Raw genomic sequence first — 20000 nt, 5'->3', positions numbered from 1 at the left:
TACCCAGCTTCATGACCTGGCTCCTGCTGTTGCCTTCTAACTCCTTCCTAAGGTTTCCTATCACAATTCTGTACGTTTGCTACCACCACTTGCAAGTCTGGGCAGTCCGTGTGCACATGGAAAATACTACAAAGATTTGTACTGCAAAGAGGCTCCTGGTCAGTTTTAAAAAAGAAGCAGCATTTTGGCCATTAGGTTGGCTTGCCCATAGCAAATATGTTTTTTAAAATTCCCTCCTACAAATCTAGGAATTTAAAAATCAAAGAAAAAAAAAAAAGACACTGTGTCTCATACTCTGTTTTCATATAGTGAAAAAATGTGCATCTGATATCTGGGAAGAAGAGTGAATAGTGAACTTGATAACACAATTGTTTGATAAGAGGCAGAAGTAATTATTTGCCCCATATTCTTCAACTGTCTATCATCCTAGCAAGCTCCAGCCAGCTAGCATATTTCAAATATTGCGTATGGATTTATGTTTATTAGATCATGCTAGAAGAGTCATTTAAAAGTAGGTGCAATTTAGTTTAAAAGGGCAAATAAAGTTACAAGACATACACAGGACTGAAGAAAATTAAAACTATGTAAGGCTCAGATATATGTATGTCTCTATAGATACGTCTCATATCCACAGGCCATCCCTTTAAGAATTACAAGTTAATAAAGATATTAAAATCATGAAAATTTCATTCCCTTTAGTATTTACTGCATTGCTAACACTGGGCAAACATCATTCTAGGAGTCAGAAAACGCTGAAGTTTAAGATGTACTTATGATGTTTATGGTTACATTTTCTATTAATGATCTAAGTTACCTTCACCTTAGTAAAATCATTCATAGGTCATATTCACCCTTTGTATTCTCACCTGTTCTTACCACCTTTATTTCCCATTGTCTCCTGTTCTCCTCAAGGCTGCAAATCACCAAACCATCACATTACATATTTTTTTTTGTTACATAAATGCTTATGGCTGCTCTGGTAGCTGATGCCCCTGAGTGTCCTCCTCCTACTCTTCTGATCATTTTTTTTTGGTCACAGTTTCTCCACTTCAAGCCTTGGAAGCCTCAGACCTATGCTCTCTGTTTCTGGAGCTCCTGAAGAGTAGTTTACTCATTCCTTTATTTCATATATATCTATCTACATATACACACATATAAAGCCGTTATATATAATCATATATTGTTATAATATTATATACCATACACTATATTATATATTATTATTTATATATGTTCATATATTACAATATAAGATATATTATAATATAATACAGGCACATATATTTTAATATATTATATAAATAAATATTTCCCAGCCATTTCTATCCTGCTGAATTTGAGCACAGAGTTGCTATCCTACTATCTATAAACTGGCACCCAAAGTTTGAAACTTTCTGGCTTTACTAGGCAGTATCTCAAAAAGGTAAAGAATTTTTACAATTGTTTTACTAGCTTCAACTTAAAGCAAGGGAAGAGAGATCTGTATTGATCTTAATACTGTAAATGCTTTACTTATTTTAGTAAACTTCATGTATTGAAAAAGCATTTGGCTAAATTGCACGAGAGAAACATTTACTCTTAGGATATGCTTCACACAGCAATTAGGGTAAGCAGTACAGTCTTTAAAAACACTTTTAAAAAATATAAGTATTCAGGGCATGTTGAATATGATGTCTCAGAAGTAAATCAAATCAACAGCCCTGCGATCTTCAGAAAACTAGTGATTTGAGCATTTCAGCCACCAAAAGGAAAAAAAATACTTTGGTCTTTTCTGACTTACAGACAGAATGAAGAATATCTACGTTTTTATCTTAGCGTTTTATCTTTTATCTTAATTTGCTGCAACTTTTTAAAATAGTTTAGGATGTACAAAAATAACAGTAAAACAAAAGTGCTCCCACTAGTGGCAAGGTGTAAGAGCAAGCGAGATGTTATTAATGGAAGGATTTTCTTTACAGGTACTTTGTGAAGGGAGAGATCCCATGGACACGTGTGGATCCCGGGAGGGACAGGGGGGCATGCAGCAAGGGAGCAAGAGTCTCCCTGTTAGCTGCAGGACAAAGTCCCCTTCCACAGAGAGTGACACAGAATTATGAAAGTAAATAGTTTCTTTAGCTGGTAACCGGTATTTTACAGTGTGCTTCTTTGTCCTGTGGTGGCAACTACACCAGGTTTGCTAGTCTACTGTGCTTTGGTTCGAGTTTCTGAATGAGAAGGCTCCCAGGAAATCACAGGGTAATTATTGATTACAGGCCTGGGCACGGAGCAAAGTCATCTTGAAGGGAGAATGGAGGTACTACCGATGTCTTTGAAGACTCTGCTGCTATTATGTATGAGGTGTTTCATCAGTATCCCTTCTTGGATGAGTAACATGCATTATATACGGAAAATTTCAGCTCCTAAGCTGGTTGGCAAAGCTCACCTCCCTGGTCTCCATCCTCAAATTGTTCCTCCCCTGGCTTTTTCATAGCTTTTTGCTGCCCTCGCTTACAGGCAGCACCGCCTGCAGACCTGCACTCTGGCAGCTCCCTCACACAGCCATGGTAAGCAGCCCAGCAGGGTGGCTGAGCTGGGCCACCACAAAACACCTTCACACTGGATCCACACCTCTGGTACAGGGACACAACTGAAGAACTCTGGACTCGAGAAATAAAAGTGTCATTTTGCAAAGCTAAAGGAGCTTGTCCAGCGATGACAGAGGCTGGGCATGGCATGGCACGCAAAGAGCAGGGCCCCAGGGCTGCTGCTTGTCACAGGGCAAAGGAAAACTCTTGTGTGTGTCCAATTTCCTCTGCTCTTGTTGCTCTAATAAGCCATCTGGTCTGGAAACACACAACTGCTCCCTGCTGCAGCGCCTAGTGCTGCAATGCTTTCTGCAGTCTCAACCCGTAAGTTTGTAAGACACAAATAAAGAAAAGTCAGGAAATTCATGACTGGCCAATTTAGCATTTCCTTTAACATTTCATGAACACACAAATCAAGCAACTCATGCATAGGCTTCAAAACAACAACAAGGTCAATTTTTCTTCTTCATATATAAAGGGGGCTAATGACCATGGTACATTAAGACCAATTAATCACTCTCCATGATAAATGTTCTGTCATTTTCCTAAGGTATAACACCTTGAAGTCACACTGCAGAGAAGTGGGAAAAACTTACTTTTCCCTAGTTCAATGAAATTCTACACTGAGCACTGCCCATGATGCAAATCAATGAAAATTCCAGTTTTCAATTACATTAAAAAAAAAAAAAAAAAAAAGAAGAATTGGCTGCGTATTCTGGAAGAGGACAGCTGGTGAGCTGACAACTTCTGGAGGTGTGGAGAAACCAGCTTTGAACTTTTCATGCCTGCCTCAAGCTGTGCTACAGCACCAGCACCTCAGAGTCAAACTTTACCGCTGATGAGTTACAAGGAGGAATGCTTAATTGCATATTTGGAGTGCTTTTAGATGCTTTCCCCCCTTTTAATAGTAATTTAGAGAATTAAAGGCACTTTAGAAAATCTAGGACACGAGATGTGTGGCTGGAACAGTAAGTGTCAGAACTGAGCTTGCCAGTGCGATGGTAATGCACACGCACTTGGCAGCCAAATTATGGCCGCATAATGACATGGTTATTTCATTTTCACAGTCAGCACAGGGATTGTTGGAAGGGGCTCGGTGTCCGATGGATGACTGGTGCTTTGCTTCTTCAGGAGCCCAAAAAAAGAAAGCACACAGCTGAATTTGTTTCGTGTGGCCAACTGCAGGTCCCTCAGCCTGGTTGTGAAGTGTTGAAGGCCTGAAGATATGCTACGCCATAAGATAAGCAAAGCCCTTACTGTCCTCAGATGACACTTCCACAGAAAAAAAAATAAAAAAAATTAAAGACAGTTTGATCTAAGGACTTCTTAATGAAGAAAGAAAATATCCAATAATCAGCTCTTATCACAAAAGCACTTGATGATGGAACTTGCACAGGCCAGGATCAAAGAACGGTACTGTAAGTGGTCATACTCACTGGGACGGGAGAAAAGATGGGCCAAAGGTTCTGGCGACTCGTTAGAGAGCTGCTGATGAACTGAGACATGTAAGGAAATTGGTGTGAAGAGAAAAGCCTTCACTGCTTTGGATCTTCGTGCTCTCACTTGTGTTTATTCTGCATTTTTAAGTGCCTGGAGAAATGAGTAGGCACTTTCAAATGTAAATGTGAAAAAGTAAATAAATACCAAATTCTTAATTTAGCAGTACTGCAACTCTCACTTACAGAAAAATTGAAGTATACAATTTAAGCCATTATAATGCAGTTTTTACCCTATGTTTCTACTAAATAACTTTTAAAAATAATTTCTTCAATTTTTTTTGACATGTATTTCCACATTCCTTCCAATATTATTTTCATCTGTTATCTGAAGGTAGCACTAAGAAGAAAATGTAAGAGGATATATACAAACAGCAGCACATCAATGTGACTTGTGTCAATTAGTCCCCGGTTAGCATTTCCATTACGGACGTGCCTCCCCCTGTAAAGCACGCACACCTGGTCTCAGACCAAGCACAAATAACTAAACTAAATTAAAACAACCTGGACCTGTGCATACTACAACGAGAAAAACACTTCAGCCCTCCCCAGTGCAGAACCCACCACAGCCCGCTGCCAGCACGAGGGCAGGACAGCCGCGGCCTCCATGATGCCACCGCTGCCATCACGCTGGAGAAACTCCACGGGAGGTTTGTGGCCACTGGCCACCTCCCAAAGCTGCCAGAAAGCCCCTGGCCACCTCCGACAAAAGGGACAGTGCCAGCTGGGTGCCCACACCTGGGGAGGAGGCTGCCCAGAGAAAGGCCAGAGCCCCCCAGCAGGTCGGGCCTGCTGACGGCAGGAACCCCTGAGGAGAAGCAACATCACCATCACAAGACTTCATTAGCCCAGCTGAGAAGAATTCAGTAGCCAAGTTAGAAAAATTAATAAAAGTAGAAGCATTACTTTACATGTTTTGCGGTCTTTTGGTGAGTCATCTGGGAAACAGAACTCCTCTTTTTTAATCAAAGATGGAATGAGCAACGGCAATAACGCCACCAGCTTTGCCCATTCATGTTCATCCCAATCCTAACGTTTTCACAATTCAGCTCTTTAATTTCATCCCAGCTAATAAAAAAATAGTCAGATGGTAATGTAGTCACCCAGAAGATGGGACTTTGTGAAAATTTTGGCAATTCCAACAAATGATATATCATCGTATTGTCAGTGCTTATTCTCCCATACGTTAATTGGATGCTTTCACTAAAAACCTCTAAATAATTATTTTTTTAGTTGATAAAAATGAGAATGTTTGTAAAAATATCAGAGGAAGAAGTGTAGTACACAACTTAAAATTTTAAAAAGTCATCACCAACCCTTCAATTTAAGTCTGAAAGATGTTGCATTGAGAAATTTTCATGATATAGAAGAATTAGTATAGAAATTCACCACTGAAATAAAGGTGCTGTGCAAAGTTCATAAAATTTACAACTCCCATCCTTTGAAAACAAAAGTCTGACTATCTGTAAAACACTGCAGAACAACCACATTTTGGTTTTGTTCTGCTCGTTGAAGCTGCCATCGGATATTTAAGAATAAGAAAGTGTAACAGCAGGAAGAAACCTATTATTTATAAGAATTTGGATAAAAACAGTAATTAGCAGTAGACAGAGCTGAGTTTTGCGAATGTGTAGCTATAAAAACAGCAGTTCCTTTCCACATGTAAAACTGGCAATTGTTTTACATGAGTACTTATGTATTGTCCCTATACTTTAAAATACAAATCTATGCAACTATATTTAAAAATTGCCTTTCACCTAGAACCACACACAAAGAAAAAATACACATATTTTATATTTTTAATATAAAGAACAATGCTGTCTTACCTTCTGTAGCAGAGGGTATGAGCCCCTTTCTGGTGCTCTATTATTATGAATATATACATATCATCTAATTCAATTAAAACATAGATCTCAGAAAATAAAAAATTTTATTCTCTGTTAAATTATTACATTCATGGACAGCCAAGAAGTCACTGCAAATCAGACTTCTGCTTTTATTATTATTATTTTCTTAATTCTGGGGTCTACTTCATTTCATGTGATTGACTCATTTTACAAGGTCTTCAGGAAAATGTCCATTAAATGGAAAATGGTAAGAAGGAACTTTTCTCATGCCATGCTTTCATCAAAATGCATGACCATCGTACCTACTTTGTAATAGCACTTGTCCATTGTCTACAGTTATCAAAATATCTGTAGATATTTTGGGGAATCAAATGTAAAACCAATCAGAAAGATAAGAGCACAGCTCCCCGTGGCACCCAACTCCACGTCTGTTTCTGTAGTGCTGGCTAGCTGTCTGCTCACAAGCATCAGCCCCATGATGCTGGCAAGACAACAGTTTAAGGGAGCAGCAACATTACTGAAAAATGTACCATCATTCAGACATGTTCATATTCAAACCTCCCAGCCAGCACGTGGCAGGAGCCGAACTGCATCGTTTGCACCGCTGTGGCCAAGAAGGAGGGCAAGGGGAGCCAAAAGCATGGTGTTGGGGTGGTACTGACCTTGCTGGAGCAGGGGGTGGTGGAAGGGGGGCACAGGCAGCTGCTCCGTCCTCGCCGGCTCGCAGAAGTAGGCACGCAGCCAGGCCGTGCACTGCTTCAGCGGCTCCGTCATCCCCTCCGCGCCTTCGCACACCTCGCAGCCTGCCGACGCCTCTGCCCTGCGGACAGAGGGAGAATTGTAAAATTATTAATTATAAAAGTTATAAAAATGAATATTCATACTCCCTGCATTAGCAGAAGAATGAATCATCTCAGAAGCACTCGATCGTGAGTCACAGACTGAAAGTCTTTTTTCTGCTCTGACTAAAGTGATGAGAGTCATAACAGCAGTAACAAAAATTCATCCTCATCACCTCCTGAAATGCAACAATGACACATGGCTGCTTACACCTGCTTAAAAAAAAAATAAAGGATCGGTGAGAAGGAAACACCAGACGTAAGTGGGAAACACTGGGGAGCAAGGAGATGAAACCACCCAAGTCCAAGGGGCTGGTAGAGGCCACATCCTCATGCCTCCCTGGAAGTGAGGCTCCTCCACCACATCCCCTATGGGCACAGTCCTGTCTCCCCAGGGACCTTCCCCAGGGAAAGAAGAAAAGGAAACAGATTTCTGCAGAGCCAGCGCTTTCCTCTTCCGCGTTTCCTTCCAGCGACGTTGGCAGGTTTCTGCTTTCCTCCACTTATTGAATTGGAAGGAAGCAATTGAGAACTCATTTGATTTTCAATGGCAGCTCATGCTTTCAGGATACTGAAGAGCAAAGCAAACGAACAGAAAGCACCCGCAAACAAAAATGTCCTTTCTCTCTTGCTATTTTTTTTTCTTCTTTTTTTTCTGGAAGAGCAATGCCTGTGTGAGAGCACTGGAAATGTGAACACCAGATTTGCAAATATTCAGACATGTTTCCCCATATGCCATATGCCCTTGGTTAGGCAAAACAGCGTCAGTGAAGAGATCGTGGCGCTCTGCTGGTGCTTTACAAGACCATGGTGTGGTGGGTGCAGAGACCAGATTTAGCAAACCCATAAGCAAACACAGCCCATTGGCAATGAACCCAAGAGAAACCATGGGAAGAGCAATGAGACAACATCAAAAGTGACTGCCAAAACAGCAACCCCTGCCAGTAATCTTCTAGTACCCTGAATCTTAAATACCACCGATACACCATCCTTTCTGATTTCCTGCTTATTGCATTTTATTTTTATTTTTTTTCCCCATCTGGAAATATAGCCAGACCCCAGAACTGTTTCTCAACAGTATGCTGGTAAAACCCAACAGAATAGTCTTCTGGCTATAGGCTGGATTGTCACAAGGGAGTAGAAAGTAGAGAAAATTGTGGAAATATCAAAATACATGAGATCCTGAAACAGAAGAAAAGCAGAGTATTTCTGCCGTACAGTTATGGGGAAAAATCAAACCAAAACAAATTCCCCAGCATGCTCGAGTGTGCTGCAAGTGAGAGAAAATATTTTGTTAGTTACCTCCTAGCAGAAAGCCTAAGAAAATTAAATGCATCTTGTACCACTAATGGCATGAAAGACACCGGGTCTGCTTTTGCCACAAGGCACCTTTGCAAAAAGACCTAACACCTTCAAATGCTTGATCCACAAAAGCTCACGAAGCTGAACACAACAGGACACCCGTGTAATCAGACACCAACCCGCCCTGCCTCTGGATAGGATAAATGATGTGCAGTCGGAAGCTGTTTCAGGGTTTCTCTCAGAAGCAAAACCCTCACTTGTCTGGTGCATGATCAAACGCCCCTGCAATTTCTCCCAGCCCCAACTCATTTTTCTGATTAATTGTTAACCATGGAAGGCCACATAATTACTGATTAGAAAGTGGCATAGAAGAAGAGGGACACAGAGGTGGACAATTAAAATTCTTCAGCAGCACAAGAATATGACGAGTTGATGACTTGGAGTGGAAGAAAAGCAAAACTGCAGAATCAGCTTTGGATCCAGTCTGCTAGAAATTAAACGCAATCCCATTTCTCTTTCCATTTACTTACCAAACTACTCACTTTTTTTATTTTGTATTTTTTTTTAGTGGAGGGGGAGGGGAAAGTAGCATCAGTTTATGAAACTGATCTCTACTTTATGTTATTTTGCAATGCAATAATTTCTTTGCTAAAAAAAAAGAAAAAGAAGTCTGAGAATCTGTGCATAAACATTTTCACATGAATATCTGTGTGACACAGACCTCAAACCCAAGCTCTCGACACCAAGGATAATCAGTTATTCTGCACATGTACAACACTCAGCAGAATAGGGCTCAGTTTTACTGTGGATTGTTAGAGCTATGACAATATCATAACTACAGAATATAATAATGCCTTTGAAATCTCCAAGACAAGTTGGGAGACTTTTCTGCTCCATTTATCCAGAAGAGCATAGAAAGCACTCAAAACTACAGTAACCTTATGGTTTTCACATCATCTTGCTTCACATACTTGGGAGTCTGGAAGTGATTTGGGCTATAATATCATAATAAAACCAAAAGAATACATCTCCTCGCTGCTCGGTGAGCAGGCAGCCCCCGAGTGGCCTCCCACCACCGCGGCCTGAGGCCTGCACCCAGCACCGCCGGTCTGCCCTGGGTGGGGGGCAGCACCCCCAGGTCGGCGAGGTGCAGTGCTTCTGAAATTGATGCTGTGGGCTTCCCGGGGCTTTGCCTAAAGCCACAAGGCAACCTTCAGGCCTTTAACTCCTTATCTAACAGTCAGGAGCAGCGTCAAGGCCCACCACAAGCCCCTCTCTTTGAAAAGACAGGAATTACAGCAGCTGCTTTGCCTATTTGTGTGGCTGGGGGTGCTACAAGAGCCTGCCGTATGCCACAGCACATCCACCCCAACACAAGGATATGTTTTCACCACCATCACATATACTTCTCCCTTCCACCAGGTCTTCCCTGGCACAAAGGTTTGGATGTAAGGCTTAATTGTAATTACCATTTATAAGGAGAGCCCCTTATCGCTGCTGAACATCTCCAGATATTTTTCTGGGAGGTTCTCCCATCACTTCACGTCTTTTCACATCTCCAATCTCCACTTTCTACCACTGTCAGGAAAAGCAAAGCTCTGCAAGAAGAGGTGGCACTTTCTAAGAACGCATTGATCTCTTCTGCTGTAGAATACAAAGTCGATTCACCAACATACATGCTGAAAGGTTCACACTGGCAGAAAGATAAAAAAAAAATCTTCACCTTAACTTTGCTTGGCTAGAAATGCTAACAACTATTCCCGGGAATTTGATGACATTAATAAAGAAAAAGAAAGAACATAACTAATGCATAGGCATCTTCTACTGGCCCTCCTCCCCCTCCCTTTTCTCCTCCCCATTCTCTTTCCAAAGTTGCATAGCAGTATTCCTTCTACAAACTACCTCGTTATTAAAAATTCAACTTAAAACACCAGCTGCCTTTAAAAGGCTTTTCTGAGGCTTCAAAGCCACACTTTGGTCTGACTAAACCATACGTCTATTTCAAAAAGCACGGCAGAAGTAGTCTCAAAACATTCATAAGAAGAAAAGGAGAGCAGATGAATTACGTTACGGGAAATTTTTCCCCCTCGTGTGAAATTCCTCTTTCAGTGTTAGGCTTCCTGGGAAGGTTGAATGCCCATTCCAAACATTAGTCTTTCATCATGTCAAACATGAAGATGGACAGGAAAAAGTTTGTGTAATGTTAGAGGCAAATGACCTTCTTACCTTAACTAATTGTGCCTCATCTTTAGCAATGAACAAGAAAAGGGCTCCCTCTTTTCTCCATGCTCCTTGTCTTGGAGAAGGGCACAGGAAGGGACTCACCGACCTACCTGCAGAAAGCTTAAGTCTCAAATCTGTGGTTCAACAATATATGTATATGTATATATATTTTTTTTATATAGGAAAATAAACCAAGCATGTTCACGTAAAAATGAAAAAAAGGGGGGGGGGGGGGGGGGGGGGGGAAGAAGCTATAAGAAATCCAATTCCTTTATTTCTGCCTTGGAGAGTTGCATTACTTTTTCTTAAAAAGCACCGGCACCTTTTTTTTTTTTTTTTTTTTTGCAATGTGGCTAGAATAATGAGAAGCATTTATTTAAATGCAGTAGTGTTATTTAAATCACTCACACTTTCACTGGATTCTTTCACTGCAATTGCTTTCATTACTGAATGGTATTAGCTGCTGTCCGGCTTCTCGAAAAATTCCAAGTGGCGTTTCTTTTTGTATTTTTACCTGGTCATTAAGTAATAGCTTTGGCTTATTAAACTGAAAGTTTGTTTGCATTAGTGAGGATGATGTGTGTTCAGTAAGTTAGATGCCCTTTTTTAAAGAAAGAAACAAACAAACAAGCAAAACAAATAAACAAAAAAAAAACCAAACATTTTTCTGTTGATGTTAAATGGCTACTCAGCTGCAAATGACTGACTCTTCTACATGGCTTTACTATGTGATGCCTAACTAAAACTACATAGTCTTCGAATAGAAATAACATGAGTTTTTCAAGCTATAAAAAGCAGACTAAAAATATATTTTTTTTTCCTAAAGTTTTGGATCTCTCCCAAGAGAAGATTCTTTCAAGGTCAGGAGCAACTGCTGCTGCTGCAGACCTCCAGCCCATGCGTTCAGCTCGTGGTGGTGACAAAGTCCAAGAGCAACATAAGGTCTGTCCCAGCATGGGAACCCACCACAGCCTGGGTGCAGACTTACTGCTCCAGTTTACATGTGCAATAGCTATTCCACATCACTCTTACTGAAATCCCATGTATTTATTTCAGTTTCAGCTCTTTTTAAGCCTGACCTCCCCACCTAGGGAAGTCACCAGGCTCTCGCTTCCATGCAGCTGAGAGGTGTCCTCCTGAGGTTCCTATCCCAGCCGTGTCTCCTCCATGACTTCTTATAAATTTGCATGTGATGAAATAAAGGAAAATATGGTTTGAGCAAAGGAGGAGAAAGTCAGAAACGCCACCTGTTTCAGTTTAACAGGATCCTTCCAAACCATTTGCCAAGAACTGGAAGTTTCTAGCACGCTTCCAAAATAAACATGTAAGCAGCAAATTGGCTTCAGTATCATTCTAAATATCTTAACCATTATGAAAACCAGAGAAATGCTGTGTTTCACGATGAAAAGCCTCAGTGGGTACCCATCTTCTAAACTAGTAGGATTTAAATTATTTATTTTATTTCTGAGCTCCTTTTTGCCCCTGTCCATCACTTATAAAACTTAACTGAAACATTACATGATGGACCTTGAGTTATATGATTTAAAATAAAGAGAATATATGGCTCTGCTGGCAGTTTCCTCAGGGCAAAGGGAGGAAAACATTATGACAATGTCATATCAACACCCACAACATATTTATATATTTATTTGTATATTTATATTAAAGTTATGTTTCTATTAAATATAATTGATTGGTTGAACATAATATACACTGCTAGCTTCTACTGTCTGTAGCTACACACACCTGAACATCTAATCCACTGATACTTACCTCACCCTCCAGTGGCTTGCCTAAGAAGAAGTTTATGAATGGCTACAAATGCTGAACTAATGAAGATTGCCCTCTATTTCAATTCAGTTAAAATACAGAACAAAAAAGCCTCCCAACTAACACAAAAACTGCAACTCCCTATGAAACTAAACTTCAATCACCAAAGGGCCACTGGCTCATATGGGTAAACTCAGATAATTGCATTATTATATTACTTTAACTACAACACTTCCACTCAGATAACAGCAGGGATAAAAACCTAAAAGACAAATAAAAATATAAATAAAAAAAGAAAAAAGAAAAAAAGAAAAAAGATATGGAACGTCTGTTTCTATATGCAACTATCCAATGTCCTATCACAGAAATTTGTTTTTTTGCCAGGCTGTTACAAACTGAATTGTGTTTTGACACTGTGGTACACATGGCACTGAAAATCACAGGATTTGCAATATCCTGTTACATTCAGGTAAGTGAAAAATAATGATATTTGGACACTGAGACACATCCATAGGAGATTTTGTTCATTAACAGAAAACTGTATAGTAAAATATAAATGTATTGTTCCTAATTCAGAATGATTTGGCTCTTGAAACGATCTGAATGCTGTGAAAGCAATCATCAGCAATCATTTTCCTTTCCCCAAAATTCCCCCAAAAATACAACCACAAAAGGGGAAATGATTATAGAAACCTTCCCAAAACACAGACTTTCACATCAGCAAGACCAAGACTGCTGGACCCAAAGGTGTTCGACGTCAGGGTGACCAAAGCTCGGCCGCCGAGGTCCCGATGGTAATTGAAGCCCAACCGAAACAAGTGTTTTGTGAGTGCACGTAAGGAGCTCCATGCGGCTGTCATGCTAATCTTCTTGTTAAGAGAGAAAGACCAGAGGCCCGTTGCTGTAGCAGGCTGGAACTATAACGAATGGGCTCTGACATGACCCGGCAGCCCTGCTCGGCGGCGAGAGCGCGTGATGCGATCTGACAGCAATTTAGACATGGCTCTCGTGGAGACTGCAGACCTACTTAGCGTCAAACGCCACGGCGAGTGTGGGTGGACTTCGGAATGGCTTTTACCCTCCTGCTAGGGGGGTGGGGGGGAAAAAGAAAGCTTTTTGACATCAGGCGTATGGAGATGATCTTACAGAAGGAATCTGCCCATGGGTGGAGAGGAAAACATTTTTGGGAACATTGCCCAATTACAGTAGAGTCCTGTCATCACCTCGGGGAAGAATTTCTGATGGAGCCATAACCTCTCTATGAGTCGTGTGAGAAACAAAACAGTCCACGGAGCATCTGACAGGACCAGAGAGTCTCTAAGTGACCTGAGAACAGTGAGAAAGAGGGCTCCTTGGGTCATTTTCCCCCCTGGAAGGTGCCACACTGCAGCCCAAAGACCACACAAGCCCGTGTGCTTGAACACAGACCCTTCTCCCTCGTGCCTCTTGCTCTGGATATTGCCCCTCAGGCTCTGGATATTGCCCCTCAGACAGCCCCAAGTACCAACCAAAGCTACAATCCATGCAGGATGCCTCCTGGCAGTGAGCTGCCATGGTTAAACTTTGTCCTAGGCACTAATCAGATGGGGCACATCAGGGGGATCAAGCATCTCCACAGCTTAGGGTCATTAGTATAGTTAATTTTGATGAGTCCCTAAATCACACTGCTGATTCTCTAGCATCTGAACAGTAGCTCTTCTGTGAGTAAATACATAGAAAAGGCAAGACTAAGTTAAAAGTTTATGTTGTTTATGTTTTTTTTTTAATGTATTTTCTTAATGTATTTCACATCTGATTAAAGACAACTCTACACATTCATGCATACGAAGTCAAAAGAAACCAGGCATATATAAACAATTGCAATGCCTGAAAAGCAAAGGCTATCCTACTATCTTCCTTATACCTCTACATCTCTGTAGTAGCATTCAAATGGCTGTCTTACCAAATCATTTTTTTTTTTAGTGAAATAGCTGGTGTGTTACTTTTCAAATGGAAGAATCAGTAATAATTAGAACTCAAAAATTAACATTAAAATGAGACTCAGTCATGCAGCATTATTCTTTACATAGATTTAACTGATGTTTTCAATGAAGCCTTCATTGTGGAAACAAATAAAAATGTATTTTATCAACACCTAAATGTCATTTAAATAGTCTTTCTTTGATAGATGAAGGCTAAAGCCACCCCAAAACTGCGGATGAATTATCTGGTCTCTAATGACTCCAAAACAATTACAGGATGCAGAGCAATCTCGTTAAATTTTATTCAAAAGCTTACTACACTCGTGTTTTCTCTTATTTTTCTATCAATGAAACCCAAGAGGTTTAAGAACAATTCATTATGTATGAGACCCAACTTACAGTGCTTGACTGTTGATTAATAGGAAAGTTTGCTGTATGTACATTTGCAACATTAGATGCATACAATATGCTAACTTATTCTTTCACTGAAGCTAATTATTTACAAAAATGACTACTTGAGACTACAATTTATTAAATGCATGCATCCAGTCTCAATTTGGCCCCAAAAGACAGTCTGGAATGAAGATCTTTTACTTGATGTGACAACTTCTAGAAACAGTGTTATTAATATTGTAAATGTGGCAAATAAAGAGTTCAAATAGCCGTATGCCTGTGTTGCATTTTTCCCCACAACTGAATCAATGAACAAAGCAGCTTTTTAAGCTTGAAATTCACGGGGAAGCTCATTCTTACATAGTTTAATTTAGCTTCTTATAAATGAAGTGTCTGTATGACAGTAGTAACAGATTAAAAAAAGGATGAGAGCTGTAATGGAGAGAGACAAAAAAACCACAATTCTTGTTGAACTGTCCCTACTATGGTTCTTTTTAAGACCTGTTAAGAAGAAATTGATGCAGTTATGGAAAGGCATAAGATCTCAGAACTTAGTAAGACATTATTTTTCATACAACCTTTGCAATATTTTCTCCATTCTATTTTTAGTTATTATTAAGGATTAAAATTCTTATGGGTATCATTTAACCTGAAAAAGAAGAACCTGCACACAAAGCTGCAGGTCATATATAAATTTCAAATATACTGATTACCTCTCAAGTAAAATACACAGAAATCCAAGTGGCCTAATCTTTTTTTCTGACTTTTGCAAGTAATGAAGTTTGGGTACCGTATGGAGGTTGTCTATGAAAGTAGTGTGTGCAGCCCATCGTCGTGGCCAGCTGTTGTGCCTGGAAGGATGCTGCCTGCTTATTCTGTGCTACTAGTGTGTACCAGCAAACACTTTAAAGAAGGGAGTGAGACTCCTGTCTTCACATGCCAAGATAAGGAAAATCAATGTCAATGCCCAAAAGACTCAAGTGATAGCACTGAAGGTCATTAAACGCTACTCGCTGCCCTGTACCATTAAAGTTTTGATTGGAATCCTATATAGAGAGACACAGATTTCAAACAAGATCTTGCCCTGGGATACAGCATTGTGAGACCATGGAGGAAACAAAACAATCAGTGAGAGGCAGACTTCTCTAGGAACACAAGAAACAGGTTCAAGGAAAACAATACTACGTGTGGTCTTGGCTTATTTTTCCTGAACATATTTATTGTGTTTCCAAAGAAGTGTATCTCATTATGGACAAAGATCTATATCAAAACAATGGAAGAGTGCGAAGACAACCACTGGAAAGTTACGGTTCTTCACCCATCTCAATTTTCTGCCCTGTGTTTCAATGCCCAAAGCCCTGATTCATTGCCTACTCAATGCCAGCATCCTACCCTCTCCTTACTGTCCAGTTTCAATTCTCTGCCCTTTTTCTACACTGGTGACCACCCCACCTCCTGCCTATCACCCTCAACTCACCTTCTTCAGGAGACCAATTCCCCTTCATGGGGCTGGTTTTATTCCTTACAAGTTTGTCTCCAAGACATAATGCAAAATAAATGGATGGAAACCTGGACTTTCGGAATAAAACAGAAAGGGAATCAAACTGGTGGCATAACATACCCAGGGCTGGCCCAGGGTGGCCAGAAAAACAGCAACTGCAGGAGAAAACACTGCTCTGGTCATCCTTTCTAAAAGTACAGCATCAGCAAAAGACTAAGCTTTTAACAAATGAATACCTTCCAAAGGCCCAACAGCTTGACCATATTGGAGAACAAAAATGTTCCTAGTATCAGAGTAGCCTCTTCATAAGTATTTTCTGTTTCAAATCAGTGGGTTTGGCAGCAGAACAACTAAAAGATTTGTCAAAAAAAAAAAAAAAAAAAAGAAAGAAAGAAAAAAAAAAAACCACACACAATTTCTGTGTATCTTCTTACTGGAAAGGATCAACCTGCACCGAATTGAGAATGGGGGAAATCAATCACATGCCCAAAAGACCCTCCACCAGCAACGTTTAAGCAGACATTTCATATGAAATGCTTTAAAGCAAAAAGCAAATATTCTGCAAAGTTATAAGCAGCAGCACACTCTCACCCAGGATGTTAGGCAACATTAAGCATAGGTGATACCATCAGTTCTATCTATAATTAGGTTAAAAGAAAGTCAGTTAATTTTAGCACTTACAAGAAATTGTTACAAAACATTTTTTCCCGTATAAAAGAATTCTCCCATCAGACTTCTGAGGTCGGTTTTATCACAGGCAATTAACTGTGTTAGGGCTGGCTGCCGGGGACCCTTACACCACACACCAGACTTCCTTCGTTTCCCCACTTGGCTCCTCTGGTCCAGGATATTCACCACTGCTTTCCCCACTTTCTGCCTGCTTTGTGCAGCTGCCAGATGGTATCTGAAGTAAATTTTTTATTTTTCTACTTATCTAAGACAGATACAATCCCTGTTATGCATGGATTAAAAAAAAAAAAAACACCAAAAAAAAAAAAAAAAAAACACCAAAAAAAAAACCACCACCACACTACCCTTAACAAAACGAAGGCAGTTAAAATACACATGACAATCCTTATAATGCTGCTGCAAGAGCAAGGTCTGTGATCTCCAATGGCACACGGGGAAATTGATGGAAGGGAACTCAAGGCAGACTCTAGATGTCCACCTTGACATGTGCTAATGCACGAATTCAAGATGAAAGTGAGCACCACGAATTATAATCAACAGCACCTGCAGATACTCCAGCCTATTAAAATGAATTAAGATACAGATAAATCAGGAAACTCTTAAGAATTCAGCTCATAAAGCCATTTTTCAAACTAACTTCCCAGAGTGGGTCACAGTCTTTGCCCTCTGAGCATCTCCTGTTAGGACTAAACACAGGCTCATCTTATGCCCGGTGTGCGGGATCCCATCAGATGCGCTGCCCGTGTGCTGCTGCAAAAAAAAAATAAAACAAAATAACTATGAAAATAGTTTTGCCATGTCACTGAGGCCCTTCAGATGCTCTTCACACAGAGGCAGCTGTAAGGGTGGAAGCGTGGCAGGACAGGGATCAGACAGGTCCCTGAGGCTAGCCTGGGCCTCCCGTGTTACTGTGAGGCTTCCAACACCAGTGCAAAGCAATGGCATTTGGTTATTTATTAAAGCCAGGTATTCATACACCAAAACCACAGAAACATTGCCACTTACTGCAGCTCAGCATCAGACTAAACAACCATGAAACTTATGGAAATCTGGGTTCCTAACAGGCACTCAGCAGCCAAGTTTGATGTCACCGTAGGACAGGACGCTTAGACAATACAGCTAATTCACGGCAGTTAAGACTGCACAGTTAATAAATACACTCTATGTCTTTCTCCAAAGGCTTTTTACAGGGCTTTGGGATTTTGTCTCACTGGCATTGGCAGAACCGTTCCTAAAAGGTCATTACCCGATGAAGAATTTGTTTTGCTGCTTACCAATGATGCCTCAAAACCAGAACTGGCATAGAAATACAACCTTATAACAGCAGGAAAATAAACAAACACAATAATAAAAGGAGTATGGTCCTTCATTTTCATGCTTTAAGGTTTGGTGTATGCCCACCTCCTGTGGGTGCAGAGCCCTCGGGGAGCAGGGGCTGGGGACCTGTGCAGGACACATGGAGCACGAAGCAGGACCCAAACCCAGCTGAATATTGCAGCCCTGGCAGCTGGGAGGTTCCTGCTGTGAAATGACCCATGGTAGGAGAAATGAAGACGACCACCAAAGATCCTTCTGGCCAAGATGAGACAAACAAAAGTGTAATTTACATAACTGTGTCTGGAGTTGTGCAGAAATATTCCTGAAGTATGCTTTCTCTCCTTTTGAAGTGGTGAACAGTGCCTGGAGACTGCCGTCCTCCGAGCTTTAGGTGAATCTGCATTACAACCCCATTAGCTTGTGTACTACGCTCATTAATAAATAAGCTTCCCACTTAAGTGCCTTTCTTGTAAATTGGTTTGTTCTGTTCCATATAAATAATATAAGTTTCTCTTATCAAGCAAGGTGGGGTTTTTTTCTTTACCTACAGGCAGCACGTGACACAGGGCACCATGGCAATTTCACCCAAGGAGCGGTTCGTGCAATGAACTTCTTCAAGAGCTCTTTTCGTCGCTATTTACTACAGCAGCTGGAACACGTTCAATAGTTAGCATAGCATAAAATAATGCCTTTAAAAACTGACATAAGTATATTGACCATATGTCGAAACTAAAAGAAAAAAATACTAAATGGATAGTTATTGTAATTGTGTTTTAAAACACTGAGGTCATATTTAATTTTGAATCCAAGCTCTTACGATGTGCTTTCTGGCAAGGGCAGCATAATAAAAGCTTTAACAGTAGGAAAAAACACGAACATTATTATTGCAAACCTCTTTTCCAGATTACTAATACTGCAATAAACAAACTGAATAAAACTTTAATTATTTGAATCAGAAATACCGTCACTGGCTTGGAAAGCCATAGCCTGGAGCTGAAGGATGGCACCGCTCGGCTCTTCCTGCCTGCACGGCCTCTCCATCCTCCCCACGGCCGGGCTCTGCCCAGCTCTGCAGGTCTGGCCATGGGTTTTGGGCATCCTCACCCTTCCCATGTCTCCAGACATTGTGCCCTGCTACCCTGCAGACAGAGCAGCCCCTTCCTGGCTGCTGTTAGTGCGGAAAGGCAGCCTGCGTCCTCCCACCGCGCTACTCCTGCGCCTCCTGACAGCTCTCGCGGGGCAGCCGTGTCTGCATCTGGCGACAGCCAGGCAGAAAAAGTGCTCTGAATCAGTCTATTTTAAAAATTAGTTTGGCAAACACCTATATCCACATAGCACGGGATACTTACGCACAAACAAATCAAGAAGTCCCTGCAAAAACAGCCCTGACTATCCAAGTGCTGTGCTTAAACAAGTCTCTACATGGGAATGAGCAAAGATAAACGTAGCAATTTACCTTAACCGGGATTTAAGGACTGTTTGCAGGATTTATGCACTCTGAACTCAAATTTTAGAGTTCGTGCTGCTGTATTAGTCTTCAGCCTACGCTAATCTTGTCGAGCTCAGCCCCAGTTGCCTTTCAGAGGGAACTAGTGTTTTCACGATGCCCAGCACACCGAACTGAGAACATCCCCACGTGTAAGATCTGCCAAGCACCGATGCTCATTATTGCCCATCAGGCAGCACGTGGCCCCACGGCACAAAGCACAGCCTGCAGGAAGATGCTGAACAAGGCAGGTTTCTGTCCCCAGGTGACCAGGTAGCGTTCTCCATCCCGGACACAAGTCCCCATTGAAGCACAACCTGCTCAGCTGTAACCATTGCTCCTGGGCCAGTCTGGCACAGGCACGACGGGATTTAAGTGAGGGCTAAAGCTGTGTGTCTTCAGGAGCCCTGCCCTGACCTTGGGAAGCTCGCTCTTCTCTGAAGCAGAGCTCCCAAACAGACTGAGGAGCTTTGGCACCCCTGACCATGGAATGTAAATGGCGCACCATACTCCCACTGTGGGCATAATTTGCAACAAGCAATGCACATCCAGTTACAAGATCAAACCTCAGACTTGCATTTTAGTCCTAACCCTTGTGTCTTTCATTGCCT

General features: G+C 41.1%; 1 protein-coding gene across 3 annotated transcripts in view; it reads right to left on the bottom strand.

The window, feature by feature from the left end:
- The window catches only part of MGMT (O-6-methylguanine-DNA methyltransferase), a 164901-nt gene that overhangs the window by 27601 nt on the left and 117300 nt on the right, over window positions 1–20000 (bottom strand). For all 3 annotated transcript variants that reach the window (XR_014618610.1, XM_084290114.1, XM_084290115.1), the window contains one exon: window positions 6570–6727. Coding sequence is in view for 2 of the 3 variants with exons in the window: in XM_084290114.1 (XP_084146240.1) it covers window positions 6570–6727 (158 nt within the window). In the remaining variant the exon portion in view is untranslated. The remainder of the gene's footprint in view (window positions 1–6569; window positions 6728–20000) is intronic.

This window comes from Netta rufina, assembly GCF_964035555.1.
Source record: "Netta rufina genome assembly, chromosome: 7".
NCBI classification, from domain to species: Eukaryota; Metazoa; Chordata; class Aves; order Anseriformes; family Anatidae; genus Netta; species Netta rufina.
Note: the sequence above shows the minus strand (reverse complement) of the source record. Positions and strands in the feature narration are given on the sequence as shown.